Below are 12,799 nucleotides of genomic sequence, written 5' to 3'. Positions count from 1 at the left end.
GATGGGGGGGGTGGAGCCTGAGCTGCAGGCCCTGCCTTCCCCACTGGTTGCCGCTGGAGGCCCCACTTGCCATTGCTAACTCTGACCTAGAGAGCGCTGTAGCCCAGAACATGTTCCAAAGTGTTACCAAGCATGCACCTCTCTGAACAGCGGAAAGTTTAAAGTGCCAGTAATGACGCCAGCACAGACCCCTTAATAAACAGCTACTTCAGATTTCTTCTTGTTCACATTATATCATTTCTCTCATATCTGTTTAAGTAGCAGGCAAGACAGTTGCCAAATTTGGAAGCAGTGGAGTGGTGAGAGAGAAGAAAATATGAACATGGTTTACTGGGCGGGGGGTGGGGTGAGGGGGGAGCCCAACCCTTTCTTCACTTTAACTTCATTGCAAGTAAAAAGGATTTTTATGTTTTCCAACGAACCTGGTAACAGGGATCCCTCGTTAACAGTCTCAGGCAGATCAACACTCTCAGAAAGTGAATAGATGGGGCTCGATTCACCCACTCTCTGAAAGAAGAAAACAAGAGAGAACATGGCCATGTTAAATGACCACAGTGACGGCTTAGAACAGCATCAGGCTTCCAGGGTATGAAGACGAACTCGGAAACTACCAAAGGAACAAGCAGCCGTTCATCTCACACTGTTACTTGGGACTTAAACACTTGATGAGATTTAGAGCAAAATAAAATTAAACCATCACTATGAAGCAGAACGCCCCAAGTTAATAGGTTCACCAGGGTCCTTACTGACTCAGAACAGGTTCTGACCCCAAAGAAAAACCTACAAGTGCTAAGAATTAGGTCCAACTTAAGAATTTATGCCTTAAAGATTAGTATTCATTTGGGAAAAGAACATACACACGTTAAATGCAAGTTATTTTTATTTTGTTCTAAAATAGCTACATGGACTTATCAGTGAGGTGTGTGCCCCCCATGTCCCTCTGCAATTTATCCAGCCTGACAATCAGCTCAGAATGCACTTTTCCTCTCCCACCGCTCTTCGGAGTACCTGCTTTTCGTCACAGCAAACTCTGAAAACTGAGCTTTGCAAAGAAGCACGTTGGGCCTAACGAAGGCTGCGGGGCGTCTCCCGCTGGGGTGAACACGCAGCTGCATCTGGTGTATGTAGCGTTACAACTGGGTTTTCCTGGGAAATTTAAAACTTCTGACACCACTGGGGCTCTCTGCCTTCTGGGGCGCAATTTAGGAAGCTTGAAGATAGAGCATTTGCCAAGATCAGTCTCCCCAGAAACAGATCCTGAGATGAACACTGGTATACAAGGAGTGATAGTGGATGAGGGAATGAGTTGGAGATGGTGGTGGGAAGACAAGGAGAGGGCACACCGCATGAGGATGCTTCTCGGGCCAAGTCCTGGCCATGCCTGACCCCACTGGGACTCTGCAGTTTAAGTGACACCCCCTTGTCCCACAGGGAGGCAGGCTCTGGGATTTCCTCCCGTGAGCAGGTGCCCAGGGCACTTCCTGTAACAGCTGCTGTGATTTTTGAGCATTGGAAACTTCCAGAGAATTAGAGAGGCTCTCTGATGTGACAGAGGCCAGGCCACATGCAACCTTCCTAACCAAGGCATAGGACATAGAGCAGAAGCCTCTACGCAGCCCAATCTAGGCTCCAGAAAGGAGAAACGGCCTGAGCTGGAAGTAGCTGGAAACTGGCTACCAGCGTCCACCTGCCATCATCTATCACCCAGGCTGGTCTCCATGCTTGTCCTTGGTGCAAATGTTACCTAAAACGAAGTGTACCTGCTTGCTCAGACTTGGCCCAGAAAAACGGGAGAAGGAAAGCAGAAGTCCTTCCAGCCTAGGCTCCCAGAGATCCTCACCCCCATCCACCTCTGCCACGGAGCTGGGTGTGCAGCGAGCAAAGTCAGGATACTTTTGAGATCTGCCCCTTAGTCAAGTGGAGCGTTGGCTTGTGGTGTGGTGTGGAGCAAAACCCTCGCCTGGCTTGTCCCATAGGCTTTGGGTGATAGAATTCAGCATTGACTCCTCTTGATCCTGAGAAATTCTGTTGAACATTGCAAACCTGAATGCCCCAGACCCACTCACCTCGAAGGCAGGATGGACACCTGGGGTCACGGCGATGGGAAGTGTCACCCTCAAGTAGCCACTCAACACTAAGCTATTATTCACCATCCCTTCTATCCATAGACTTAGCTCATGGAAAGAAGGCTGAAAGTAAGTTTTCCCCATAGCCTTATATTCCCGGATGTTTGAGAGTTTCTTACAGATTAGCACACCCCAGCACAGATCTGGCTCAGCTTCTTCAGGAAATAAAGGAAGAACTCAACTAGCCCCAGGGCTGCCAGCCAAGCAGAATTATCCAGGCTACACCAGGAAGCTCAACAGTGGCTCATCCTGACCCCTTTGCTGTGGGGCAATCATGCATTTTGAATACATTTTTAATTTTTAGTTCATCCATAGGCCCACATGTGAGGGTGTGGTTTTTCTGGGGCTCTCATTACAGAGAACACAACTTTCATCAACATGAAGAGGGACCTGGCACAGAAAGAGATCCCCTTTCGGGTGCTGGGGGCTCACTACAGCTAGCACACAGCCTGAATTGCAAAGGATACTGCATCCGCAAGATCTAACAGAAATCCTGATCAAGTTTCAACAGCTGCTGGCAACCTAAGGAGGTTTAATGCAGATTGTTTTTCATTATTTAAGAGGAAAAGTCATGGGCAATAATAAGAGCTGATTCATTCCGCAGGTATGTGTGCCCTGGTGCCTTTCCAGTTACCAGTATGCAACCTGCATGACCAAAGGCCATGACCTTGCTAACATTTTTTCATATTACAGTAAATACACGAAGTTTTTATTTTCTGTCACATCCTTCCACTAAAAAAAAAAAAAGCAAAAAATTCCAGAATAGGTTGTTTTTACTATTAATGGAGATGGAGTATATATAAATTAAGAGTTCCAGAAAAATCTGAGTTGAAAGTTCTGTTCCAAGCAGATGGTATTTTTTTGTTTTTGTTTTTGTTTTGTTTTGTTTTTCATTTTGCAATTTTGGGCCTGAAGCCCAAAGCTATTAATATTTCTACATGGCCTCTGCTGCTGCTGTAAATGTAAATAGAATTCCTGGTGTCTTAGTCCTCTGGCACGCTGACCTCTGAGGAAGCAGATGTCCCTTCCTTGGCTCTCAGCCCTTAACCCCCACAAGGACACAAAGATCTGGTATTTGAGGGGAATGGCGTGCTCTGTAAGATGATATCTGTGGGCCAAGAATTAGGGGAGTAGGAAATGTACAACTTAGTACAAAGAAAGTGGCAGAGAATAAAGGTGACATATGGCAAGGTCCGGGACCTTCATTTCACTGAGCAGTAACTCCAGTCACCAAGTGGAAGTGAGTGTCAGCCCCAAGCTGCACACTGGCAAAGAGCAGAGTGCCTGACTCCAGGGCGGGGGCTCCTGGCACCCCTCGCCTCTCCCCACATCCCACACAGAGGAAAATTAAAGAGGAAGTGACTTTTCAAATACATTCACAGAGGGGAGCAGAGTCTTTCGTCACAGCTCTGAAAAAGTTGTCCCCGGGCAAAGACAGTATTTCCCTCAGGACGTGTCTCAGGATAGCAGCCACAGAGCCACACAGAATCCATGGACAGGCAAATATTTATCCCCTCTTGTGACTGGATTTGCCCACTGCTTTCACAGGACTATTAATATATGTCTGTGTGGTCAGTTCCCACAGCCTTGGGCCATGTCCAGCTGCCATATTGCTTTCAGCATTAGAGGCCATTTGCTGCAATCAAGACAAAAAGAGAAAGAGAAATGGCCCCACGGAGAGAGTCTGTACAGAGGAGTAGAGGGCCTTCTCCTTCTTGCGCAGTGGAGGAAATTGGCATGGGCTGGGAGAGCTGCGTGTAAAATTCAGTCACCAGGCTGGGTACTGAAAATCAGTCCCCAAGCTCTGTGCTGAATATCAAAGAAAGCTGCACATGATCACGATGAGAGGGAGCTGAGTGGCCTGGCGCTAACTGAACCCAGGGGCTGGGCAGGTGTTCAGAGGTCAACAGGCTTCCCTCTGGGCTCACGCAGCATTAAGGTGTAGCATCACAGTAAGTGTCATTTAAATGGTCTTTTTCACCTTGTGCTGTTTTCATTAACATACAAGATGTATGTTAACATACATAAAGATGCTAGATGCATGTTAATATGCACTGACATCAATTATGTTAACATATAGACATTAACAACTGCCAGCTTTGACTCAAACTTTAAGGTATGGGGATTCAAGCCTGTTTCAAAATGTCTTACCTCAACTTCACAAACAGAGCCCTATTCTTGGGGGGATAGTTGAATAGGTAAAATTCCCATCAAAATAGATAAGCAAGACTAAAGCTACTATATGTGAGATATTTACCCAAAATAGGCAGCCAATGAAAGTCTATCAAATGCACCTGCTGGTTCCTAAAACCAAAGAGTCACTGAACAGAAAGGACTGTGTTCTAGGTGTTTCTCCACAGAGATGGCAAAATGCTCTCAGCATGTACTCATGACTTACTGGGAGCCAGACGCTGTGATGGGCCTAGGGAGCAGCGAAGAATAACACCAGGCTCTCGCATTTCCTGGGGTGACTTTCCAAAGTGAGAAGACAGATAATAAACACAAATAAATTAAAATGTAAAGCAGGTGGTGACCAATGAATGCTTAGGATTTAGGGAGCCATGGTGATGCTGTTTTAGGGTGGTCCGAGATTTGCCTGAGTGAACTGAGCAGATCTGGGTAGGATCAGTGGGAGAGCGAAGTACATAGTCCCTGAGAAGGTGCACCGTGGTTTAAAGAAGCAAGAGGAACGAAGCCCATGGAGCTGGAGCAGAATGCGCAAAGGCAGAGTGCTAGAACTGAAATTAGACCAACAGCAGGAGTCAGCTCAGTGCTGTAGGACTTTGTAGAACAGGAATAGGGACCTTGAACTTCTTTGATTATGGAAAGTCACAGGATGACTTTGAGCGAAGGACTGACATGGGCTGACAGGTTTTCAAAGGATGTGGTGTTGACAAGTGTGTGTGGGGAGTCAAGAACAGAGCAGAGCGCCCAGGTAACCTACTGTATTGCCCCAGCAAGAGGCCATGGCAGCTTAGACGAGGTTAATAGATAGAGAAGACGAAAGCTGAGGGAGTGTAAGTCAAAGTCCTGTTTCAGGCACGTTACACTGGAGAAGCCAGATGAAGAAACAGTCCACCAGTTCATATGCAAAACAAAAGATGATTTACAGCAAGAAAGGGCTGGACTTATAAGGCACAATCTCAGATGAAAACTGATGGGTCACTCAGCGATAGGCAAACCTTCACAAAGGGGAGAGCTCGGGGATTGGTTGACTTTAGCTTTGGAAATGTGATTCCTGGAAGGTGTCTGTTGCTTATTGCCTGGCCCTTAGGACCTAGCACAGTGATGGGAAGTGTCATTTATTCATCTGGCCAGGTTGAAAACTGGTTCTGGTAGTTTATATGTGAGAAGAGCAAACAGTTCTTCCTGGAAAGGTGGGAACATTTTCATTTCATGCCTTGGTAGCCAAGTGAATAAGTTTTATAAGAAACAGTAGTGGCTAGTAGGGAAAAGAAAACATGATTATTGAAGTGATATTTTTGTGTGGTACAAAACAGGAAAGAACTTTTCCATGTACTTTGACTAAGAGAGGATCAGGAATCAATGAGATATTTGAGAAAAGGTCGTCAGTCAAGACTTTGCCTCAGGACCCTGGACTTGTGATTAATGTCAACTATCACATCTATCAAATGTGGCCAGGCTGGATTTTTGTTTTCAAGATCTATTCTATGTCAATAGTTTGATGGCATTGTGAGTCTGTGTGTGTGCGCGCATGCGCCCAATTGCATCCTATGTATGTATATGTGGAACATTTTGGCATTTAACTTTTTGATCCACATATACACACTTTTAAGTTCAGGGCAAAATGTAAGATAACATTTAAGGAAAAAATAGATGTAAGAGTTAGATATTTTCTCCAAATTATGATGGGGAGACAAGAGGTCATGAGTTGCCATAAGATCCTGGATCTTGAGCTTATTTTCTTCCTTTTCCACATTTAAGTTTGTGAAACTTAGAACAAAAGAAGAGACAAAAGACCTAAAGATGCTGAGCCAATGAACCAGGTGCTTTTAAAATTTCACCCTGGAGGGAAGAGCACAAGGGACTGTGGTGGTGGGAGATTTATGGGGATGACAGCTGAGGGGAGAAATGAAACTGTCCCAAAATTAACAACAATGTGAGAAAATAAATAATTTAAAAAATACAATTTGATCCTGAAGAAAAGGAAATACATAGCAAGAACGACTGATCCTATTTCTTAGAGCAGTAGAGAGTAAGTTTTCACTTTTTATGATTTTCTATATTTACTGAGCAAAATAATTCAGCACAAAGAAATTCCACGTTATGAAGACACTCAGGTCTTTTCTGCAGGGGCTCATTGTGGTGTGAGGAAGAGCAGAGGAACAGAAAGGGAAAGGGCGGAGAAAGAGGGTCAGGCCCACTGAGTGTTCAGAACCACCAGAAAGGCAGAAAGGTAGCAAGGCTTAGCCTGGGCCACGGCTCAGCGGTGAGAAAGGGCACCTTTCTAAGGAAAAAGGGGTTCTCTTTACCCTTGGCACGCCCAAAGGACCCTGAGAGCAGGAGTTAGGGATGAGACCAAGAAGGAACAAGATCTCTGAGCACTTTGTGACCCAGCTAAGGAGCTTAAATTATATTCTGCCCTTTAGAAGATTTTTTTAAGTATCTAAAGACCCAAACCCAAGACTCTTTGCACCTGCATAAACCCTTATCCAATTTGTGGTCCTGACTTGAATATATTCTATGGGCTGGGACTATCTGACAGACTTGGCCCAGAGGACCAGCCTTTCCTTTCCCTAGGCAAGGAATTGTTAAAGGCTATTCTAGTTTTGGAATTAACAAAAAGAGAACTCAGAGGAACATTTACATAGAAGAGATATTTCAATGGGGGTAACTTTATAAATGGTCAGTAACTGGACAATATGTCAATTTTGCAACAAGTAGGTCTTTCCTACATAACCTTAAGTCTTGGATCTCGTGCACACTTAGTGCTTTCCTGAACAGATGAGATTAAAAAGGGGGGATTTAGGCCCTCCCTGGTGGCACAGCGGGTTAAAGCACAGCACTAAGAAGCTTAAGCCACTTCCACATGAGTTCAATTCCCGCCTGCCCAGGAGGCGACCACATGGCAAGGCAGACCTCTCCTGACCCGCCCGCTGCTCCCCTCAGCAGTGTACTTTGTCAATCTGCCTGTTCTGCTCCCCGCTCTGTCTCTGGTGCATCCTCTCACCTTCCACATCTTTGGCCTGTACCCCAGTTCTGTATGAATACATAAATCTTAAAAAATAAAAAAATTAAAAGGGGGGATTTACTTTCTATCAGCAGACTCTGTGGTAGACCAGTGATATTTACTGGAATTATAATGTGCTTCAATACTGTGCCAGACTTCAAGACTCCATACCACATGTACCCACGAGTAACCTTAGGTTCAGAGGCAATATTGTCACTTGCCCTTTGAGAGCTACCATGAGGTATTTGCAGTGCCTTATCTGACTTTAGATTAACAAGTCCTGTCTTGCTTCAGATGCCACTTGGCACTTTCATTTCTAAGAACAAGGGAGTAATCACAGTTCAATTTTAGGGAAAGGACTCACAAAGGAGGTATCTAAAACTGGGGTTAGGGGAAGACTGAAGTTGGGCAAGGTCCAATAGAACATCAATTGAGCATTAACTGAGAGGAAATTGGACAGAACCCTCCCTGGTGGTGCAGCAGGTTGAAGCACAGCACTGAGAAATTGGAAAGATTCACTTCACAGATAAGACTAAATCCTCAATATTCTCATGGTAAAATTAAATGGTGTAACATCCTGAAATGCCCAATCTTGTCTATGACAAGAACTGGATCAAAGACCAGCATCCACATACATCCCATCTCATCTAGCCTTCAGTAGTATTAGTAATTTATATTTTCCCTTGAATAAGGATAGTGGGTATCTCTTTGACTGACCCTAGTAGACTCTGGGTCCCTAGGAAGAAAGGGATCCTATTCATCTTTGTCTTTTCATCCTTTCCTCCTTTCCTACCATTTACTCCCTCTCTTTCTGGCACATAACAGAAGCTCACTTTACTGGACTGAATCCAAGCCATCCAGTGAGCATTAAACACCACATTCAGAAAGATAAGGCTGGGGAAGTCATACAAGAAAAGGTCCTGGGATGTTGCAGGTCTTCTCTAAACATCAAACTAGAAGGGAATGGGAAATGGTAGTCTGGCCATTTAGCAAAGCTATCCAGGATGGGGACCATGGAAGGCCTTCAAACTGATGCCATTTTCACCCAGCGCTAGCACTGTGTCTAGAATAAAAGTGAACAGTGGTGAAAGAATGACACAAAATGACGCTCTCAAAACACCAAGCACCTAAGTTGCTTCTCTTACTGTGAAAATGAAGAAGGTTACCATCATCTCTTCCTAGTGTGAAGATTTGCAGGGATGGCTCATGTTGTCATCCAGTACCTCCATCCAACTAAGATGCCTCATTAATCACAAAGATTTTGAAAAGGTTTTGCTTGAAGGTCTGTTGATGTCAGCATTTTTTTTTAAAGATTTATTTATTTATACATACAGGCCAGAGGTGCAGGGATGGTGAGAGACTTCACTGGAGACAGAGTAGGGAGAAGAACAGGCAGACTGATGACATACACTGCTGAGGGGAGCAGCAGGCAGGTCAGGAGAGGTCTGCCAAGCCTTGAGTGTCACCTTCCTGGCCTGGGATTGAACTCATGCTGTAGTGGCTGCAATAGCTTCATAGTGCCATGCTTCAATCTGTTGTGCCACCAGGGAGGCTCCAACTTCAGAATTCTTAAGATCTTTTCCAACTGTGAGATGCCAACCCTTGCCCAGTGATCGTCCCTGACAATTTCTACATCAAGTGGCCGTCAGACGTTCCCGGAGGTCTGTGCTCCTCCAAAGCAGCAACCCAATAAAGAGCCAGTTAGCTATCCCTTGATATCTAAGAAGAGTTCAGGACAGCTGAGTTCAAAAATATTAAGGAAATTCATTTCCTAACACCATTTTGGACATTATTATTCTACTAACGATTGTTCTACTCTGTTCAGGCTCAAGGAGAGGACAGTTGAGGACAACTTCAGGTGCTTTGTAGTGCTCATTAACCTCTAACACTCTGATATTATTGTCAAAAACTGAGAAGAAATCAAATTATGAAACTGGCCAAATTTCTAGGCTTCTTGTGTCATCTGAGCCAGCTTGACAATCCTTTGCTTAAGCCAAGTACAAAGGCACAATAGATGCAGTGGCCTAATCCTTGATGGCTTTAAACTAGCCAGTGTATTTGGCTGTCATTATCCAATACTAAACACACAATCCAAAATAACCACATCCAAAAAGCCAAGTTGTTAGGCCACTACTTAGGCCTATATTTAGTAGCTGATTCATCATGGAGGACCAATCAGGATGCAGTTCTGCTGAAAGCCAGCTACTGCACTGGACCAAGTCAGACTTTCCACTTTGTTTCAGGCATTCATTTATTAATATTTCTCCTGTTTTCCAGAATAGGAGCAATTTTTTGCCATCTCCCAAATGGGACAGAATTGGATATCTCAATCAAGTCTCAACGTGATGAGAAGATTCAAGGTTCCCAATAGGCATCTTTCCAGTGGGGCCTAGGCCTCAGCCTCCTGGGAAAGTAGAAGGCAAATTCTACCAGGACAGGCAGCCTCTTTCACGTCTGTAGCAGCATAACCAGCTCTCACTTCCAGCAGCCAGCAACAGACAGAAAATTCAGTCCTGATTACAAACTGACACCAGGCAATGATTCACTGAAAACCCTGATGTTCTATTTGCGAGAGAGTCAAGAGCACTAACTATCAGTCCCAACACTACCCCCAGTTATGACCATGTTGAGGAAAAGATGTTTGGTCTAATCCTGAGAAGCATCACCACTGGGCTGTGACTGGTTGTGACACACTCAACTGCTCCCCAAGTTCCAGACTGGGGCAGCCCATTTAACCAGTCCTTGTATCAACCACAAAAGTACACCATGAGGATGTAAGCTTTAGAATTACCCGGTGTCTCCATCAACAAAGACCCCACCAAAAATATTCCTCTTGAGAATCCAAATTCATAAGTTAAATGATGTACTTGAGTGTTTACCCACTTTTCCCTATGGATCAAAAAATTCAGCTCAGGTCAGGACCAACCTAGCAAGGGTAACTGTAATGAGGTCATGTGCATAAAATAGAGCTATCTAACGGGCTTCTGCTCTATTTTTTATCCTTGAAGTACGTTGTGTCCAATCTTGTAAACTGCTTCATACTACTAGTTTCTGGAAATAAGATATCTAAAATACAACAGTCTTAGGCCAATGTCTACCTTTGCTGGGACAATCTTACCTGCATATGAGCCTATTTTTCACCAAGGCCGTAAAGATCTCCAGAAAGAGTTTATGCTGGGGATGCTGGCTGAAATTTCTCTCATTCTTGTAGTTTATACTGAGATGAAACAAACAGGAAAACACTTTGTAATAACAATTATTGAGGTTGCCTCAAAGTTACCAATGCAGAAAAGATAAAATAGGAAACAGACATGTAATGATGTAATGGATTAGAGTCAAGCCTATACGTTTCATCTTACCGTATCAACTAAATTATTCCCTATTAACCCTTAGCTGATATTTGCAGGGGGAGGAAGGGGACATGTGGAGAGAAAGCAGAGCAGCTCGTACTACCTGGACCACTGTGCAACAGAGAAGAATTTTCTCTGGTCGCTTTCCACCCACCCAGAGCCTCTCTGGCTTCTGCAGTGGCTGGAGTTCTCAGCACTCACTCACATTTCCTTGCAGAGAACGAGGTGGAGGAAACATCTGCACCTCTTCAACTGTGAGGGCTTTTGTGGTTGCTGATTATTTATATGATAATGTGTGTGTGCTACATTGTCTTGAGATTTGAGATATCTCAGCTTCAACTTCTTTTTTTCTTATATTACAGCCCATCAAAGAGGTTTAAAATACCACCCCCAAAAGACCCTACTTCAAAACTGGGAGCCCAGAATGAAGACACACCAGATTCACACTGCCAGAGAATGTGTGACATGGTTTCTGTGCATATTAAAATAGGCCAGTTTTAGGAGCTAGGCCCAGGTGCAGGGCCTAGCCTAGCATTAGAGAACACACCAGCTCTAAGGCCTTGTGCTACCCCCCAGGTAAAGACTGCAGCCCTTGCTTAATAAATAGAATCAGGAAGAATGAATATGGAACGATTTTTAGAGAATAAAGTGTTCACCAGGTTCAATTTGCTACCTGTGACTTTTGTGGGTGATTAAATCCATTGTCATAAAAGGACAGGGAAACAAAATGTAGGCCAAATAAATAAGTGATCATTCTGGAATATTCATGATGAGATTTCAAGCCATTCGTTATTTACACAGCTTTCAGTGCCAAAAGGACCTTCCATGCTGTAAACCTGAGAGAACCAGCTCCTGGAAAGGGAGTGGCTGTGAAATGTGTGGCTGCTGCTTGTGTGCATGGTGACAGGAGAGACAAACACGGCCGACACTCTGGGTGTTGAAGGTGAAGCATGATCCCTCCACACCTAGTGGAAATCTAGGTTATTTTGACAACCACAGCCTTCAGCTCCCGCATCTGTTCACAGCAACAGCCTTTATGTAGGCAAGATAGGACAGACCAGGAGCCGAAGACAAAGCAGGGAGCCAGCCTCATTGGGTCAACAATCTGGAACCACTTCCTCATAGAGCAAAAGCCAATTGTGCGTCAGCGAATGTTCTCAGAGTACCTCCCCACGTCAGGTCCTCCTGCGGCCACCAAACTGTTGTTTACGCATCACTTCTGGGCATGGTTTAGGCACGAGCTACAGTGATTAAATCAAGAACTCCCGTGGTAAATTGCGAAATAGGCTCTAAGGCAGGCTTCCTGTGAGAAACAAAGCTTCGGGCTGATCAGAATCTGTGGGTGAAGGCACAGAAGGTTCGGGATTTCTTACCTAAAATTTTCAAGTTCAACAGCTTCGGTGGACTCGTGCCACTGACCTCGAGCTCTGTGTCCGCCCACCTTGACGGCTGGCTCAGACTTTGTCATGCTGTTTGGGGTGCTCTCGAAGTTAATGGCCGGAAGCTAGAGGGAGAGATGCACAGGGTGGAGAGAGAGGAGGGCTGTTGAGCACCGATCCAAAAAGTGACAAAAGGGGATCACGGGAGGGGAGATGAACCAACAAACATAATAGCTACGTCAAAGGTAGGGATTCCCCACATTTTAAACACCTCTGACTTAAACGTGTTCTCTCTCTCCTTTTCATGGCTTCATTTTTCCATGCAGTTTGTAACATCACTGTCCTTCTTACAGTTTCTTGCGTATTTTTGGCCTCCTTTGATTGTGTCAACACCACACAGCAGGAACTTGTCTGTTTCTGTCCAGTGCTGTATCTCCAGCCCCTCTGACAGTGCTGGGGATTCAGGGCTGGGTGAAGCTCTGGGTGAAGTGCTTTTGCAGCTTCTGGGGCGGGGAGGGGGGGGTGGAATCAAACATACAACCAAGCTAAACAGATGCCAGGCCTATTTGGAACCCATTGGTATAGCACAGAGCCCCAACTAGAAGTTTCTTCACCAGGGACCAATCCTGCCAGGGGCTAGGGAGGGAAAGAGCAAGAAGAGTCTTTTGTTCTTCCTCAGTCGGCCATCCTGATAATGTAGTCCTATTCATGCAGATCATTAAAATACATTGTTGGCCCTCCCTGGCGGAGCAG

General features: G+C 44.9%; 1 protein-coding gene across 1 annotated transcript in view; it reads right to left on the bottom strand.

Moving 5' to 3' along the window:
• Positions 1–12,799, bottom strand: part of NEK10 (NIMA-related kinase 10) — a 158,568-nt gene that overhangs the window by 123,426 nt on the left and 22,343 nt on the right. Inside the window, exons 4-6 of the mRNA XM_004692270.2 lie at positions 12,041–12,171; positions 10,436–10,534; positions 423–507 (exon numbers count right to left, since the gene is read on the bottom strand). Coding sequence (XP_004692327.1) covers positions 423–507; positions 10,436–10,534; positions 12,041–12,171 — 315 coding nt within the window. The remainder of the gene's footprint in view (positions 1–422; positions 508–10,435; positions 10,535–12,040; positions 12,172–12,799) is intronic.

The sequence above is a fragment of the Condylura cristata genome, unplaced genomic scaffold (assembly GCF_000260355.1).
Source record: "Condylura cristata isolate star-nosed mole 26May11 unplaced genomic scaffold, ConCri1.0 scaffold00033, whole genome shotgun sequence".
Taxonomy (NCBI): domain Eukaryota; kingdom Metazoa; phylum Chordata; class Mammalia; order Eulipotyphla; family Talpidae; genus Condylura; species Condylura cristata.
The sequence above is the reverse complement of the archived record's forward strand: the minus strand, read 5'-3'. Positions and strand labels throughout refer to the sequence as shown.